Genomic DNA, 17,769 nt, shown 5'->3' on the forward strand with positions numbered 1-17,769 from the left:
TCATGCAATTGCAGAATCAACTCATTTTTGTCAACCAACATGGAAATTATCAATACTGTCCACCAGTGAAGCAAGGGAGATAGAAAAGGTGCCACTATTGTAAAGAATACAATAGTGAAAGCATTGACAACATGTCACAATATCAGAGCGGGGAGACAATGATATCAGGGTATTCTATTCCACTACGTCTCTCCTTGAGAGGTCACCATGGGCTGGCTGTGTCCATATGAGGACTTCTTCAGAAGGCTCTCTGTCTCCAAGTTCAAATATCAAAGTCATCCTCTCTCTCACCGTTTCAGGCACTTTTATTATCCCAGGATACTCATTTCATTATCCTTCTGGACCTATTTTAATAGCTACCAACAAAGTTCATAGATTCAAAGCAAAAATTCACCTTTTGGAAAAGTGATATTAAAAATAGTTTACTACTAATAATTAGAATCCCAAATAATGCTTATTAAGAAGAGTAAATCAACATCTGTGTGTTTAGGCAAAAACATCGTTATTATTTTGAGGTACTTGACATGAAAAATTTGAAGACTGTAAATCCATTGTCATTACTATAAGGAATTTCAACCTTATACTTATCAGTGAAAGAATGATTAGACTACAATTTTAAAAGACCAAAATATCTGAATTCTGATTGATGGCAAATAAAAGGTCTTTTGTCAATTGAAAAAAATAAATCATCTTCTGTTATCTGTCATCACCTACTTATGTGTACAAAAACTGGGCACACTTCTGAGGTTAGGTCATAAAAGGCCATGTAGGGTCTGCCTTGTTCACTGAAACACTTGCTCTTACAGCCCTCAGCCATCATTTAAGAAGACAACATGCTGGAGAAGCCACAATACTGGTCAACAAAGCCAGCTGAGCCCAGCCTTCTATTGATGGTAACCATCAAGAATCTGAGAATATCATTATTAATAGGTCTTGAAAGGGGATTGTGTATAGTCATTTCAAGCATAAACCCTAGTATTAATAAATCATGATCATGATTACTCACCACAGGTGGCAGAGTTTGGAAAAGTGTTTATCAGTGTGTATTAACGTTGATTGAACATATGCATACCATAAACTCAGTCATTTCACTCCCACATATATTTTCAACAGGAATGTACGTGTATATTACATATACAAGTCCCAAAAGACATGTACTAGAATTTCAAATCAGAACTTTTTAGATTAGCCACAACTGGAAACTACCCAAATACTTATTGACAATAAATTGGATAAATAAATTATGTGCTATTTCTAAAATAGAATACTAAGCAGTAATAAGAACAATCTACATAGAACAACACAAATGAATCTCACAAGGCTGAAAGAAGCTAGACACAAAAGAGTATATACTGTATGGTTCTATTCATATAAATTACAAAAACAGGCCACACTAATCTATGCTGTTAGAAGTCAGGATAGTGGTTACCTTTGGGGCAGCAGGAAGGCAAGGTTGGAGCACTGGTATTGTTCTGCTTCTTGATCAGGGAGCTGGTTAGGTAAGTGTGGGAGTTTAAAAACATATCCACAGATCCTTTGACGCCCCTTCCATTAGAAGGTGAAGTCCAATTCCCTCCCCTTTTATATGGGCTGGTCTTAGTGACTCGCCCAACAAACAGAATACACTGGAACTGACACTGCATGATTTCCAGTGGTGGGTTAGAAAAGGCACTGGAGCTTCTACCTGGCCCTCTTTCTTGGGATGCTCACCCTTGGTACCCAGCCACCAAGCTATGAAAAAATCAAGGAATCACATGGAAAGGCCCTGTGGAGGTGTTCTGGTCACAGACATAGCTAAAGTCAGAGCTTTAGGGTAGCATCAACAGCCAAACATGGAAGTGAAGGAGACTTCAAATGATTCCAGACCCCAGCCTTTAAGTTAATCTACCAAGCCTTGCTCAAATTGCAAATTCATAAGCAAAATCAATGTTGCTATCTGAAGCCACCAAGTTTAGGGGTAATTTGTTATGCGAGTATACGTAACTGGAACACACAACAGGTGTGCTCACTTTGTAAAAATTCATCAAGCCACATAATTATGACAGGTACACTTTTCCTCATGTATTATTACAATTAAGTTTGAATAAAGGTTTGAAGTAATCATATCATGGGACCAAGGTCAAGTTTCTCATCAAATTTTTAAATGGATTTTATTGAGAAGTTTTATATAAATTCAATGTTTCATATCTAATACTTGTGTTTTCCTTACAATTACATAATATAAAGAAAATGTGGTGGATTTTTTTTCACCATGCCCAATTTAGACACCTCCTAATCTCCACCAGTTTACCCTCGTACACTGACCAAATCTGATCATTTATCATGTATGGGTGTAAAAAAGCTGGGAAGCACTGCTATAGGAGATATCTGCCCACCACCATTCTCTCTTCTTTTGTTAATAGGATCTTACTGTCCTGAGGGGACCTACCTGCCTTCTGATCAACCAAGTCATCTGAGACCTAATTGCTCAACTTTTCCTTTAATTCTATTATTCTTCACATTCTTCTAATAAATTTCTATTTTATTTGACAATATTTGATCTCTCGTTTCTGCAACCAAAGAACACTTACTGATACCTATCTCCGTGCTAGCACACAGCCTGACATATAGTTGATGACAAATGAATATGAAATAAAATGTTTATAAAATGATACTGAACAACTGATTTTTGACAAAACCAGAAAGACAGCATAGTGGAAAAAGAACAGCCTTTTAAGAATTATTGCTGGAACAACAATATATTAACTTGAATCCATGCCTTAAACCATAAAAAAAAAAAAGTAACTCCAAATGCATCATAGACCTAAATATACAGCCGAAACTGTAAAACTTCTAGAAGAAAACATAATAAAAGGTCTTTGAACTTAGAGTAGGCAAAGAATTCTTAGAAATGGAACTAAAAGCACAATCCATAAAAGAACAGATTGGACTTTATTAAAATTTAAAACTTCTGCTCTTCAAAATTCTTGTTGAGATTGAAAAGACAAGACACATACCTCAACAAAATCTTTGCAAAGCATATATCTGATAAAGAACTTGTATCCAGAACATACAAAGAACTCCCAAGACTTACAAAAACAACCACCCAATTTTTTTTAATGGGACAAACATCTAAACAGACACTTCACCAAAAAAGATATACAGATAGCAAATAAGCACATAGGAAGTTGTTCAACATCATTAGTCATTAGGAAAAAAACATATTAAAACCACAACAAGATACCACTGCACACCTATTAGAATGGCTAAAATTAAAACTGACTGATCATACCAAATATTGGTGAGACTGTGTGGGAAATGGAACTCTGAATACAGTCTTGATGGGAATGTAAAATGGTTCAACCCTCTGGAGAACCATTTGGCAGTTTTTTAAAAACTTGAACATACATCTACCATATGATCCAATCATTCCACTTCTAGATTTTTACCCAATAAAAAAGGAAATATATGTCCACACAAACACTGTATACAAATGTTCACCGCAGCTTCACTGGTAATAGCCCCAAACTAGACACAAGCCAAATGTCCACCAACAGATGAGTGGATGAGTTGCGGTACATCCATATAACGGAATACACTCAGCAATGAAAAGGAATGAACTACTGGTACACAGAACAATTTGGACAAATGTCTAGATAGTGATACTGAATAAAAGAGACCAGACCAAAGAGAAAAAAATACATATTGTCTGATTCTACTTACATAAATCTTTAGAAAATGCAAATGAGTCTATAATGACAGAAAGCAGATCAGTGGTTGCTTAGGTGTGGGAGGCAGGGAGGGATGCAAGGAAGAAATTACAACAGGTCTTCGGGAAACTTGAGGATGATGGATATATTCACTTGACTAGATGATGGGGTATATATACAACCAAACTTCACAGATCACATAATTTTAAGTATGCTCCATATATTACACGTCAATTATACCTCAATAAAGCTGTCTTTAAAAATCCCTGCAACTCATCTGTCAGATTTTAAGAGGAGCAGAGAGGAAGCAGAATGGAAATCTCAGTTAAAGGCCTCAGTGAGGTTTGTGAATTATCCAAGTATGCAAAGAATCCATGCTTCCCTCGCCTAGCCAAGCCTCAGCATAATGAGCCATCTCTCTGCTATTCTCCAGAAATGGTGACAACCACCACTACTGGGCTCTGTTTTCAGGAAGAGAATAACCCAATCAGTATAAAATTAATTCCGTGTCTTGTCAGAGATTGTCAATTGAACATATAATCCACATTTATAAACATTTTTCAAGAGTGCTCTACTTGCAGGAGAGTTTTAATATCGAGAGTAAACTTTTTGCATGTAAATCCCAATACACACTAGTTATTTAATCTCTCAGAACCTTGGTTTCTTCATCTGTGAAATGCCATAAGAAATAAGAAAAACAGGGAAACTAAAAACAGCATACTCTGCCAGAATTATTAATTCTTCCTTTTTGGCCAGAGCCTCTTTCCTTCCCCTCTGCTCTAAGAGATGTCCATTTCTTCCCATCACCACCTGCAGCAATTATTTTGAGTAAGTCAGCCTTCTTTCCTAACCTCCATTCCTCCATCACTAGAGAGGTCTATGAGGAAGGTCCCTGCCATAGTCCTGACCAACCATCACTAATCAAGAAGGGATCCACCAGATTCAGCTGTGACTGAGGACCACACTGATGTGTTGGGCTGGCCTTGAGCTCTCTGTATTGCATGTTCTGGAGGTTGGGTTTCACTTACCAATCATTATTTGTTGAACAGTTGGATGGGGAATATCTCAACAGTATCCGCATTTGTAATGGCGGGTAAGGTAGTTTTCCAGGGTGGCCTGTGTTCTCCAGGAGCTAAGCCATATGAGCTCCAACTCTTGAAGGGAGGATACAAGAACAAGGGCTTACTGAATAGGAATAGTGGTTGAGCCCACAGGATGTAGCATTAAGCAGCTCTGGCTTCAGTTCTCAGCCATCACTTAATGTGCGGTACTTCAACATTTCTAAAACTCATTTTTTTTTATCTCTATAGTGGGACTAAAGCTATCTAATTTCTATAAATGTTACTGACTTCTATTGTAAATTACAGCACCCTGACCAATTGTTATCTTGAACACTAAAGAAAGCAGTTAACCCACTAATTCACCTTTTCTTAACTATACACTTAAAAGCTTGCATAATCAAAATTTGCTGGGAAAACAAACCTTTCCCCTTATGAGTTAAGAATTTAAGAAGACAAGACCTAGAAGCAAACTAAAATCAAGGTCCTAAAAGGCTACAAACCTCAAAAAGCCAGGCAGGTTTGCCAACAAAGCTCCGCCTCCATGCAAGCCCTGCCCACTTCCGGCTGCCCCACCCACCCTCTAACACTGGAACACCGCCCCTCTTCGCAAGGTCCCGCCCCCCGCACCTGATCTCGGTTCCCATTGGGCGAATCTGGATGCTGTACACACACCCGACACACGCACGTTTGGCAAGGGCGTCTTCGCGCCTGCGTAGCAGCGCGGTCAGGCGGCTGGGTACTAGGGGCTGGGGAGGGGGGGGGGGCGGAGGTCAGGCCGAATCTTCCTCCGTAATAAGAAGCTACGCGTCCTGCGGTCCTGGCTCCGTGGGTCGGGTCGGATCGGGCCTGGGCGCTGGAGCTGCTGTGGCTCCCGCCGCGGCGGGTGCGATGGAGGCCGTGCCAGAGCCCAGCACTCACGCCGGAGAGGCCCAGACAGCGAACGGTGCTAGTAGATGAGGCGGCGGCGGCGGCAGCACGGGCTCTCCATGAGCAAGCGGCGGCGGCGACGGGTGCGGCGGCACCGGCGGTTTTCGGTCCCCGGGGAGGTACGAGAAGTCGGCTTCCTGGTGGACGGAGACTGGCCGGTGTGGGAACGCCTTCCGCGGCCCGGCCCTCCCGCCCAGCGCCCGGAGTTCCAGGCGCTTAGGGGAACACTACCTGGACGCGGGCAGGGCTGCCCAGCCGGTTCACCTGCTCCAGGCTCGGGGACCTGCCAGCCCTGCGGGGCCAGCCCTCGGTGCCAGGCCTTCTGAGGCGCAGAGGGCCGGGGGCGGGGTAGGCGTGGCCGGAGCGCGGGGAACGGAGGCGGGCGCCCACCGCGCGCCCAGCAGGTCCCTGCCCCAAAGCCCCGCGCTGCTTCAAGGGGGGAGCGCGTGGCCGCTTTTCAAATTATTTCGTGGTGCTGAATCGAGTGGGGACCCTTAGGACTGTCGAGGTCTTAGGGAGTACGGCATTCAGTGCCTAGGGCGAATGGTCTGGTCCTCACGACCAGCGTGGAGTACAGATTGTCACCCTTGAAAATGACCGCAAAAGAAAGGTGTCGTTTTGCCAAGGAAATAGAGGTCGGGGAGTTTTCCAGATTTATTTAAACTGGAGGGCCTGTTGAATCAGGACAATAATGCCAGCAAGACACCTGCCTCTCCAGGGCTTCTAATACAGTGCCTAACGAAACAGTCTTTTCGATGATGTGGTGAAATCTTAAGACAATTTTAAGTAAAGCTCTTTGCAGCCATTTCTCCACCTTTTTTACTCATTTTTGTTGTAATTTACTTTATAACAAATCACCACCTTAAGGCTGAAACGATTAAGTGTCCTCTAGTTTTCCCAATCCTCTCTACCCCTGTCCTTTCCGTCCCCCCAGAAAAAGGTTGAAGAAGTTAGTTTCATTTTATGTATATATAAATATATATAAAATTGTAGTTTATTTCTCTTAAGTATAACTGTTGCTGTAGTTACTCCTTATTTGGTCATGTCTAAAAGATAATTTGAAGAAAAATAGTGCAGAGATTTACGATTCCTTCCCAATGCAACATTTGGGAATCTGAGCTCAGGCTTGTGACCTTGTTACAAAGTTTTTTAAAATTACATAGAAATAAATGAAACCATGAAGAAAGTAATTTTCATTTTTAAAAGTATTTGAATGCCATACGATTTTTTTTTAAATCTCCAGAAACATTAAGAAGAAAACAGTTTGTGTTTGCCTAAGGCTCCAGATTTGCCACGCCCTCTGATTCCTAAATGGTTGACTAGAGCCAACAACATGTTACCGACTATGAATAAACATCTACACTTAAGACTAAATATAGTGTTGAATATTTTAGAGCCCACAGTCTTGCCTCAAGCCAAAAATACTGTGTGTGTGTGTGCACGCCCGCGTTTAATATATTGTAGAACTGAATTTTTAGTCTGCTGGTATTGTATAATCAGTTTGAATTTAATTTCTTTAAAGTGTAAAACGGTGTTTTTTTTTTTTAACTGAAGTATAGCTGACACAATGTTACATTAGTTTCAGGTGTACAACATAGTGATTCAACAACTCTATATGCAATGTGAACTTAATTTCTTACACAAATAAAACCCATAGGTCTGCAGTATTGAGTATTGAATTTATGTTGTGCTTGGGAGGATGTGTGTGGCACTTGAAAAGATAGTCAAAATAAGACACTTACCTCAGTGACTGACTTCTCTCTTCCTATTTCTCAGATGCTTTGCCTTCCTTCTTTGTGAAAATATACTCTTCCATAGAAGTAACATTGAGAAACCCTGTGATGTTTTTAGTTAGACATTTATTGTGCCAAGTAAAGCAGTGTTTTCAATTCAATTTCATTAGGACCTCATTCTTTAACTTTTTAAAATTTTGCTTTATATAACAAACATGACACAAACATGTTTATTATAATATTATCAATGTCTAAAAACAAGTTGCTTAGCTAACCTCAAGGTTAGGAGAAGGGTAATTAACAGTTTAAATAGGGAGGACACCCCAGTTCATTCCCAGAACATACGAAGAAGGGAATCGGATTACTTACCAAGTTCTGAGTCAGATCTTCACAGCATGGTCTCTGTAGTTAGAATTATAGAATAGCCAGCATAGTCCTAACTTGCAAGTGAAAACCCCAAAGTGCATAGAAATGATTTTTGTCTCAGCTGTGTAAGTATCCAGTTAAGTACTCTGGATTACTTTTCATATGTGGTCTTTCAAAGATAATTAGCCATTATTCTGTAGCCCAACTAAGAATTCCATTATAGCAGTTTCATAAGTGGAATCATGCATATTAAAAAGGAAACGAAGTGCAGCTTCTACTTTGAAGGGAGAAAGAGGTTTACATTAGGAATGCACCCAACCAAATTCAGATTGCATCTTCAAATAGCTCTGTTTTCATTTAGTTTCTTATTTCAGGGTCTTCGTATATCAAAGATAAAATCTGCAATATAATTAGTATAAAAGTCTATCAAATGCTCATCCTGAACCTCAAAAAAGATTGCACTTCTTAATGGTCTTTCCAGAGGCCCGGCACGTTGTCAAAAAATGGCTCAGCTTGAATTGTTTTAAATTTTTTCATTATATTGGTAGGCCTTCTGGCCAAATTTTAATCTTTTTTTCTTTTTTTAAGATTTTATTTTTAAGTAATCTCTATACCTAACGTGGGGCTCAAACTTAAAATCAGGAGATCAAGACTGCTCTACCAACTGAGCCAGCCAGGTGCCCCTGATTTGAATCTTTAGATAGCCTTGTTTTCATTTAAACATATCTCATGCATTTAACATATGAAATCACAAATTTACATGTTCTATCTTCACCTTTTGAAATGCAGGATGAAGACACTGTTTGAAGAAATCAAAGCATCAATTAAAAATAACTATAACCAAGATCGCTCATTTTGGAGGCCTGTTCTTCCTTGGGGAGGTGTTTTTACTATCAAAGCTGGCCGCAAAGCAGTATCCTGTACACCACTCTATGTTGAAATAAGACTGAAAAATACCTGCACCATAGATGGATTCTTGATGTTATTATATGTCATTCTTAATGAAAATGAAAATTTCCCCAGGGAACTCTCTCTTCATTTAGGTAGAGAGTTTGTAGACTGTTTCCTTTATTTAATGGACACCTACAGTTTCACAACTGTGAAGCTACTTTGGATTTGGGACAAGATGGAAAAACAGCAATACAAATCTGAAGTTCATAAAGCTTCATTGGTAATTGATTTATTTGGGAATGAGCATGATAATTTTACAAAAAATCTCGAAAATCTCATGTCTACCATACAAGAGAGTTACTGTTCCAACTGGCGGTGCCCAACTCGAGTGCAGGAAGATCAGCAACGTACAATTAATATAAAGTAAGTTGCTTTGAAGTCTGTCACTTCTGGCGAAGATGGTATACTTTTTAAATGAATGTTGCTATAAATAAAGAAATACAGTCAAGGTATTTCCTAAAGTACAGACCCTGTGTGATTACTTAAACATCGCAACCTCACAGATGTAGGACTATAGTTAGTCCTGTGACAGAAGTGTTACTGTTCATTAAATCCAAATATCGTAGAATTGACTTTGTAAAACCAACTGATAACTATTTCACTTGAAAAGTAATGAGTCGGTATGCAAAATGTTTTACTGTTGCTTTGAATTGCTAATATGTATTATTAATATAATTAATTTTTTGTGTGATAAATGTAACCTCTTAAGGAACATTTAATACTGTGTTGGAATGTGTCACCTCTTGAATGGATTTCTGTTGGGTAGGCTATTTCTACATGAACAAGAAGATTGAAAGTATTCCTTCATGTCATGGCCAGGGCATAGTTACAGACAGAAATCCCAAACTTGGAATCTTCATACCTGGAGAGGATACAGATGTGAGGAGCTTTTTCACTGACTAAGAGAAGTGCTGATAGCCTGCTGGGTATTTTTGGCTTTGAGAGAGAAGGCAGACCTCCAGGCTGGTAAATGATAGGGAGGAAGGCCAAACTGGCAAGACCTAGTGGAGTGTTGGGAAACATTAAAGCCCCCAGGGGACATGAGTTGGAAAAAAGATAACTGCCAGTGGAAAAACAGGACCAAAAAACAAATCCAAACGCATTATTGTCCAAAAGTGTATTTGGCCCTGTGGTCCAGAAAAGCAGCTTAATAGATATCAGTTTGGGGAAGATATATCACATACTCTAACTTACTTCATTTACATTTCTTTATAGCATTTTTAGTTTAATATTGTAACATCACACTACTTATGGAAAGCTAAAGATATTTTATTCTTTTTAGAATCTGACAGTTAATGTCTTTCTTGTTTCTGAAATACACTTTGTCCATTTTCCTGTATTGCTGATATGATGACATTGAGTTTGAAGTCTCTGTCAGGGAAAAAAGTTTCGTTACTCTAAATTGTAATGGACTGAAAAGCATTTTAGAAATCTGTTTTGTTTTTTAAAAACTAGTATCAATTTGTGTATGTTCTGAAACTATAATTAAAAATTATAATCCAATATTAATGCTAATATTTTAAGCTTCTCTTAATAAAATAGTTTTCATCATACTCTATATATATTCTATATAACTTCTTAAGGCTTTTGCCTATATTTTAATTCTATATTTAAAACAATCTCTAAAGTATGTAGGAAGAAATTTTTTAACAAATTAGGTAACAGAAGCCAACAATGGCTGTAACTTACATTTAGTCATGTAACTAATTGGCAGCTCTCCTAAGTCTGGGTCCTTCTTTCTTCCCCCAAGACCGCAATCCCCTCTACTGAAACCGCTCAAAAATTTTTGAAGTAACAACTGCATATTTCAGGATCAGTTTCCAGAAAGATTTAATATATCTTGGAAAGCTTCATGCATTAATGTTTATTAAGTTCAACTGATTTCTATAATTACAACAAATACAAAGATGAAAAACAGGTTGTACTTTTATATTTGGTTTGCTAATAATGAATTGAACTATAAAATTGGTTATCCTAATAATGTATTTAACATATAAAATTCCAAAGCAGTTCTTACATACATTTTGTAATTGTTGTAGTCCTCCCCAAGAAATTCCTCATGGAAACTTGATACGACTGGCTGTGGATGAGTTATTCTGTTCCAGGATTGAACTGTGTGAAGAGAGTGGGTGAGTATATGATAGACATTTGAGATGAAAGTATTTCTGTTTTTTATAAAGAAACCTGACCAGATATGCTCTTTGATGTTAATACTTTAGGAAATAGCAACGCACAAGTATTTAGGAAGCCTAATGTTTTTGGAATCTTAACACCTCCGGTAGTTTACTATGCCATCTTATGCTGTGTTGTCATTATCAAGCTTTGCTATATAGATTATCATACTACATTTAACTTATGAATACAAAGCAAATGCCTTTTCTTTTTTCCCCACTGCTGAGTAGGTACAATAAAACCTTGGTTAACCGGAACCCAGCTAACGGACTCTCAAATAACTGGATTTTTTTCTGCATTCCTCATTTAGGAGAAAGAGGTAAATGGCAACCAAAAAATGTAACATAGTTTAAAAAAAAATTCAAAAGGTGAAGACCGTATTCATCCCAGTCTCTTAACAATTTCTTATATCTACAGTATTGTACAATGAGAATTAAGATTTAGAAGGATGATCTTACAGCTAATTAATCACAAAAGAAGGAAAGAATAAAATAAATTCAGTTCATTGTACTTAAGTCCAGAAAGTGAACTAATGTATTTTAACAGCACATACTGAAACAAAATGGTTTTCTGGTTAACACTTGTTCAGTAACAACTGTGAACCAAAATATTGTACCCTGAATATTCCGGTTAATCGAGATTTTACTGTATTTGTGGTATTCTGATCCATATGCTTAGTACGTGAGACTACTAAGAAAACAGAATTTGTTTCATCCTGATGGCAAAAAGATGCAATTAGGGAATATGCAATATAAAGAGGACTGGAAGAGTCCTACTATTTACCTCTCTGCCAGTATTATCCTTTGAAACCAACTGAGAGGGAAAAAAAATGTATCAACATATAAAAGCTTTTATATCAGTTCAAAAAACTACATGTTTTATACGCTTAGAAAAAAAATAGCTAGCTTTTCCTGGAGTTTTGCAAGTATTATTTCTTGTATATAGAATCTCACAGCTTATAAACTTCTGGGTATAAGTATATAAAATACTAATCATAGCCACACCATTACCCACACCTAAAATAGTAATTATACTTATTATGAAATTAAGTAATAAAGACAACCCAGAAATGATAAAAGGCAAGTTTGTTTGAAATTTAATAAAGTTCATGCCTATTTTCAATTTTAGGTGTGGTGGCTTAAGGGAATTTTCCCAGCGAGTTTTCTGCCATGGGGCACCCCCTTTTGTTGTCTTAAATATGCAGCATTGGAAATCTGAAGATCTGGCATATGTACCATATTACTTGGATTTATCTGATCACAAGTAGGTGTTTTTTGTGTGTTTTATAAAACTAATAAAAAGCACATTTATTTTCTATTTTTCTGCTATTCTATCATGACTGTGACTAGCCCTTAAGGAAATATGGTTGAAAACATCATAGCTATCTGTAATTCAGTATATCCTGAATAAGATTAGAATCTACTACAGGGCGTTAGTCACTGGCGTTGCGCATGGTCAATGGAAAAGACAAAATTGAGTTCAAATCCCAGCCCCACCTTTTACAAGCTATGTAACCTTGGGCCAGAACTTAACCAGCTTACACATCAGTTTCTTATTCTATGAAACAGAGATGACAGTACCTATCTGGTACATTATTGTGAGGATTTAATGAGATAACACATGTAAAGTGTTTAGGATAGTACCTGACACGTAGTAAACAGTCAGTAACGACTGGCTATTACTTGTATTTCAGGTCAAAGTAGTGTATAATAGGAGGTCATCATTTGAACAAAAATGTTACTTTCAGCATTACAGATAAAAATGTCTGCATACAAGTTAGGACATACAGGGTCTTTTAACTTTTGCCTTTAAAATGTTTTCTCTTATTTAATGGGATGATACAGATTATGAGTTAATCTGTTAAAATGTTTTTCAAAATTCTTAAATTATATCAATTTTTTAAATTCTTAAATATTTTACTCCAAATTACCAGTTATAGTATGTGCTTTTTACAGGTTTCTTTTTTAGGTACTAGGATGCAAACAATATCAATATTTTTATTCCTTAATTAAAAATTAAAGGGGCACCTGGGTGGCTCAGTTGGTTAAGCATCCAACTCTTGATCTCAGCTCAGGTCTTGATCTCAGGGTTGTTAGTTCAAGCCCCGTGTTGGGCTCCACGCTGGGTGTGAAGCCTACTTAAAAATAACAACAACAACAACTTAAGGAATGTTTAAAAATAAAGTTTTGTCTTTTTTGCTACGCTGTGTCATTTAATTTGCAGGTATTTGTTGGAAGGTGCCACATTATTTAACAAAGAGGAACATCATTATTCTGCAGCTTTCCAGATTGATGGACACTGGATGCACTACGATGGCCTCAGAAATGTGAATTTAATTTTGTTAAATAAACCCCCAGAGTTTCTCCTCTTGTCATCATTGGTTTATATTCGAGCAACAGAGAAATAAATATAGACTGATGCTAAATTAAATTGTTTTCCCTCCTGCCCATGCTCCCCTAGATGAAGGGCTTTTATTTTGTATATACTTGGTATCCAAGGAAATAGTTGAACTATACTAGTTTCAGAGGTGTATTTTCCAGTGTTTAGCCCCAGGTAAATATTATATATAGAGAATCTATGCAAAAATGTTTGTATTTCTTTTTTCTATGTCCTGGGTTATTTTTTTATCAGCATACTTTATGTTGAAATAAAATATATCTTGTAGCCTTTGTATTTTTTATTTATATGTACTCAAAAGATTTTTACAGTTCTGTCCTTGAAACCAAGAAAATACTTCATTATTTGAATTCGCAGTTTTTCTTTTTGGATATTCAAATAAAACCCGGGTACAAATCAGTATTTCAGTTTATATAAATTTAACAGTTCAAAATATACGAATATATTTTTTCCCTACCTCACTAAAATCCAAAGTGCACTGTTGGCTCTAGTATGGATTTGAATGTAGAACTTACAGGTGGCTTAATCCTTTTTACTTGGTGATTTGCCTAATTTCCCTGCAGCAGTTTTTAAAAATACTTTGGTGAGAATGTTTTTCTGGGCTTGAATTATTTCTTTATAATTGCAAATTACTTTAACCACTTGCTCTAAAGTTTTATAAACCTGCCAGCAGATTTTAAGTGTTAACTAAATTTGCAAGCTTAAAGTTATTGTTACAAATAAATTATATAACTAATCTAACAAAATTAAATGTAATGGAAATTCTTTAATAAAAATCTATTCTAAAGATAAGACAACTATAAACAAATATCAGGCAACTGGATGCTTACTAATGCTGGATTAACAATAGAAATGTACTTTAAATACATATTTAAGAGAAAACGGTACCTGGGATATTTTTTTTCCTCTTAAATCATATTGGCAGAGAGAAAAAAAATACCTAAATTTTTGGAGTAACAAACTGCTGGCTTCTTTGTAAGGAGTTAAACTGATAGCATGAGGGTTTGATTTGCAATATAAATCACTAGACTTTTATAGTTATCAGAAATTATATTTGTTTTCAAAACCCTAAGATCTCTCTTCCTTTTGCAATTTTAAGGAAAAAATTAAGTAATCTCCTCAAGGGAAAATACTTTTTGCAATTTATCAACATTCACTTTGGTGTTTAATTTCAATAAACAGTCCATCTTAGGTTTTGGGTTGGGACTGCGTGCAGTATACTTGGAGATTTCTACCTGACAACACAGTTCACTGCCATATACCAAATTGGTAAGATTTAATTCAGTAAATTAAGTCTTACATTGGCTTGGTGCCATGTTGAAATAACTTACAAAAAGAATGAATAAATGTGAGTATAACATTGCTGAGAATGCCTCACTTTGAGTGAATACTGTGAAAATTTTGTCTTGCATTAGATAAAAAATAGTGATTTATTTTACAAAAAATTCTACTCCAGAGTTTAAATAGTCCCCCACATGTATTTACATAGGATTTGATTTATAGTGAATTTTTCTGGGGACACCTTATTGCATGAATCAAAGTATACAACTCATAAATATTAGCATATATCTAAGTGGTTCATTAGCATAATTATTCCTAATACAGATTATTCTTTTAAGAATTGCACTTTATCTGGAATAATACTGGTTTATCACAAAACAATGACTTACCTACCTCACAGGGTTGTTGTGAGGATAAAGATGTTTGTTAAACTCTTGACTACCTTGAACATGCTAATAAAAAATGTATTTTTTTCTACCTCTTTTATATACAGGCAAGTCTCCCAGATTCTCTGTTACTAATGAACTTTTTAGATCTTTTCTTTTAAATTATTTATTTGGGCAGTTGCTCCTATCAGTATTGGGCTTAATGTGTAATAGAACTTAAGTATGCCTTTTGGACCCCAAGATACTTGGATTTTAAGGATAATAGACAGTTTATTGTCACAGTAGTGGTTGGTTGGTAGATAGAAGCAATTTCCTCTGCTACCAAATAATGGGTAGAAAAGGGGTGAAAAAATAATTAAATTAGATTATCTGCAGAGTGTGAAGGTGAGGGTATGGAAAATTCATTACAACCTTAAACACCCTTAGAAAAATTAGAATACTGGAGCGGGGCGGGGGCATCAGTGAAAGAGAATGATGAAAGAATCAGATTTTCCTTTTTTTTTTTTTAGATTTTTATTTGAGAGAGAAAGAGAGCACAAGAGGGAGGAGGAGCAGCGGGAGAAGGAGAAGCAGACTCCCTGCTGACCAGGGAGCCTGATGTGTGGCTCAATCCCAGGACCCCAGGATCACAACCTGAGCTGAAGGCAGACAACTGACTGAGCCACCCAGGCACCCCCAGAATGTATTTTCAGTAAAAATGCCAAAAACCATAACTAAACCTTACGGGGAGAGCAAAAATGATTTTAAAACCCTGGCCTCAATCAGAGGGGGATAAGCAAATTTAAAAAGGAACGTCCAACTTCTCTGCAGCAAAAGAAACATTTTGCCCCCAATTTAGCAAATACTCTTACTTAGATTTATCCTTCAAAGTAGCTTTTCATTATTACTGCAGTTGATATCTGAGGCATTGGCACTGGATCTGATCCAATCAAAGAGGAAGAAAAACTAAAGATAAGCATAGACATGCTTCTTTGACTCCCATGTTCTATTTCATTCTTAGAGTATGAGTGAACAACTAAGCTATATAAGCAGATAACTCCTATGACCCATAAACAAAAAGCTGTACATGTTGAGCATATCAACAGTCGAGTCTTATAATTAAATGATTTAATGATATTTAACTATTTGAAAAATAATTGTGCTATAGGCATAAAGGGTAAGCAGATCATGCAAAAATGACTGCAATTATTGCTGCTGAACTACAGCCAAAGCAAACATTCATATTTTCATCATCCTTTGTCAATGCTCTAACATTTAAAATCAACACCAAATTCTGCTTTAAAAGCTACAACCAAGACAGCTTTTCAAGTTCATCCCAATGGTTTGATGCCTTACTAAGAGGTTCCTACCCACCCGACTGGCCCAGGGTCTGGTCACCCGGACAGCCTTTAGCCTCAAAATTAATTTGATCCCAGGGAAAACATAACCTTTGACTCTGTCTTAAGTTGAAGAGGAAGTTAGTGGGGAGGCCTCTGGGGCTAGACGATTTCTTTATATGCAGATTTCTACCTGAGAATGTGTATTATTTATACTGAGTGAGCAATCAGTTCCATAATCCATCTGTTGTTTTCTCAGTGAGGTCTTCTGGAAGGTATGAAGAGGAATATCATTTGGGGACACCAGGTGGTTCAGTCGGTTAAGCATCTGCCTTCAACTCAGGTCATGATCCCAGAGTCCTGCGATTGAGTCCGGAATCGGGCTCCTTGCTCAGTGGGGAGCCTCTTTCTCCCTCTGCCTGCCATTCCCCCTGCTTGTTCTCTCTTTCTCACTCTCTTGCTCTCTCTTTCTCTGTAAAATAAATAAAATCATTAAAAAAAAAAAAAGAGGAATGTCATTTGAAAATGGAAAAATGAGCTACCCCAAAAGGACCCTCAAAAATGATGTGGAATGGAACAGCAGCTTGGAGAGCAAATGAGCTGTGTAGACAAGTTAGCCATGGTAGAATTAGCCATCTGTTTACATGCTTATTTATAGTGTCATTACTTGCTCGTTTTCCCTCTGAATTTTGTAAAGTCCCGTTTTTAAAATGATTATAAAAATAATACATAAATCAATAAAAAATCAGTAAATCTAAAAAGGTATAAATAAGAAAATGATCAACTATGATTTCTCCACCCAGTGATAATCATTAGTTCATACTTCTGAAAAGTCCAGCATGTCTTCATAGTACTGAAGAGAACCGAGAGCCAAGGAGTTAGGGCTTTGAAGAAATGTGTACTCCTGGGGGCCAGCATCATGGTGAAACAAGCAATCAACGTGGAGACACTTTGAGAGGAAAGTGAGACTGAAGAAAACTGCTATGGCCATCTATTCAGACATTTCTCTCTAACTGGACACTTGTCTTTAGAAGTCTTCATCTTCTCAAACCTTCAAGAACTTAGTTTATGAAAGACATCATTCCTTTACATTCTTCTACCTCAAAACTAGTATGCCAGGTGCCAGAGCTGGGAAGCAAGGCCCTGATGATGTAAATTGTCCCAAAGCAGATACAACCAAATAGAATTTCTTTCTCCGTTAACCTAACAGAGTATAACAAAGAAAGATTAAAGTAGACTGAGCATAATTGTCTTGCTTTAAGGGTAGAGTAGGAAAATAGCTCACTGAGGGAGTTTGTGAAAAGCAGGCTTACTAAATAGTTCTGCACGTCCAACATAGGGGAATTTTAGGTCAGAAAAAAAGAAGAGGAAAGCAAGCAACAGGAAACACAGGAAAGCTGACTTGTGTTCAGGTCAAGGAGAGGCCTGGTTAAGCCTTGAAGGAAATACCTGGCTGGCTAGAGAAATCTTTACCCAAGCAGGCTAAGCTT

The 17,769-nt window shown here is 37.2% G+C and overlaps 1 protein-coding gene and 1 pseudogene across 3 annotated transcripts; one reads left to right on the top strand and one right to left on the bottom strand.

Moving 5' to 3' along the window:
- Nucleotides 1-787: 787 nt before the first annotated feature.
- LOC148107130 (uncharacterized) lies at nucleotides 788-7,012 on the bottom strand (annotated as a pseudogene). The gene is made up of 3 exons (XR_015723003.1): nucleotides 6,952-7,012; nucleotides 5,378-5,892; nucleotides 788-4,843 (listed from the first exon to the last, which is right to left on the bottom strand). The product of XR_015723003.1 is annotated as an uncharacterized LOC148107130 (transcript).
- On the top strand, nucleotides 5,658-16,769 carry DORIP1 (dopamine receptor interacting protein 1). 2 transcript variants are annotated; one of them, XM_087859064.1, is made up of 5 exons: nucleotides 5,658-5,796; nucleotides 8,566-9,090; nucleotides 10,767-10,856; nucleotides 12,028-12,162; nucleotides 16,539-16,769. In XM_087859064.1, exons 2-5 carry the CDS (start codon nucleotides 8,567-8,569, stop codon nucleotides 16,558-16,560), a joined length of 771 nt encoding a protein of 256 aa, XP_087715190.1. In that variant the 5' UTR covers nucleotides 5,658-5,796; nucleotide 8,566; the 3' UTR covers nucleotides 16,561-16,769. The 2 variants fall into 2 exon arrangements, with proteins under 2 accessions (XP_087715190.1, XP_045655389.1); XM_045799433.2 differs by lacking the exon at nucleotides 16,539-16,769 and adding an exon at nucleotides 13,123-15,069.
- Nucleotides 16,770-17,769: the final 1,000 nt, after the last annotated feature.

The sequence above is a fragment of the Ursus americanus genome, chromosome 35, assembly GCF_024610735.1.
Source record: "Ursus americanus isolate L20-20 chromosome 35, mUrsAme1.1.p, whole genome shotgun sequence".
NCBI lineage: Eukaryota > Metazoa > Chordata > Mammalia > Carnivora > Ursidae > Ursus > Ursus americanus.

What these genes read in the sequence shown, in the direction of transcription:
- DORIP1 (XM_045799433.2), top strand. Translation starts at nt 8,567, where the DNA reads ATGAAGACACTGTTTGAAGAAATCAAAGCATCAATTAAAAATAACTAT. An exon ending in GAACTGTGTGAAGAGAGTGG is followed by an intron (nt 10,857 to 12,027) that starts GTGAGTATATGA and finishes TTTCAATTTTAG; the next exon opens with GTGTGGTGGCTTAAGGGAAT. An exon ending in TTGGATTTATCTGATCACAA is followed by an intron (nt 12,163 to 13,122) that starts GTAGGTGTTTTT and finishes TTTAATTTGCAG; the next exon opens with GTATTTGTTGGAAGGTGCCA.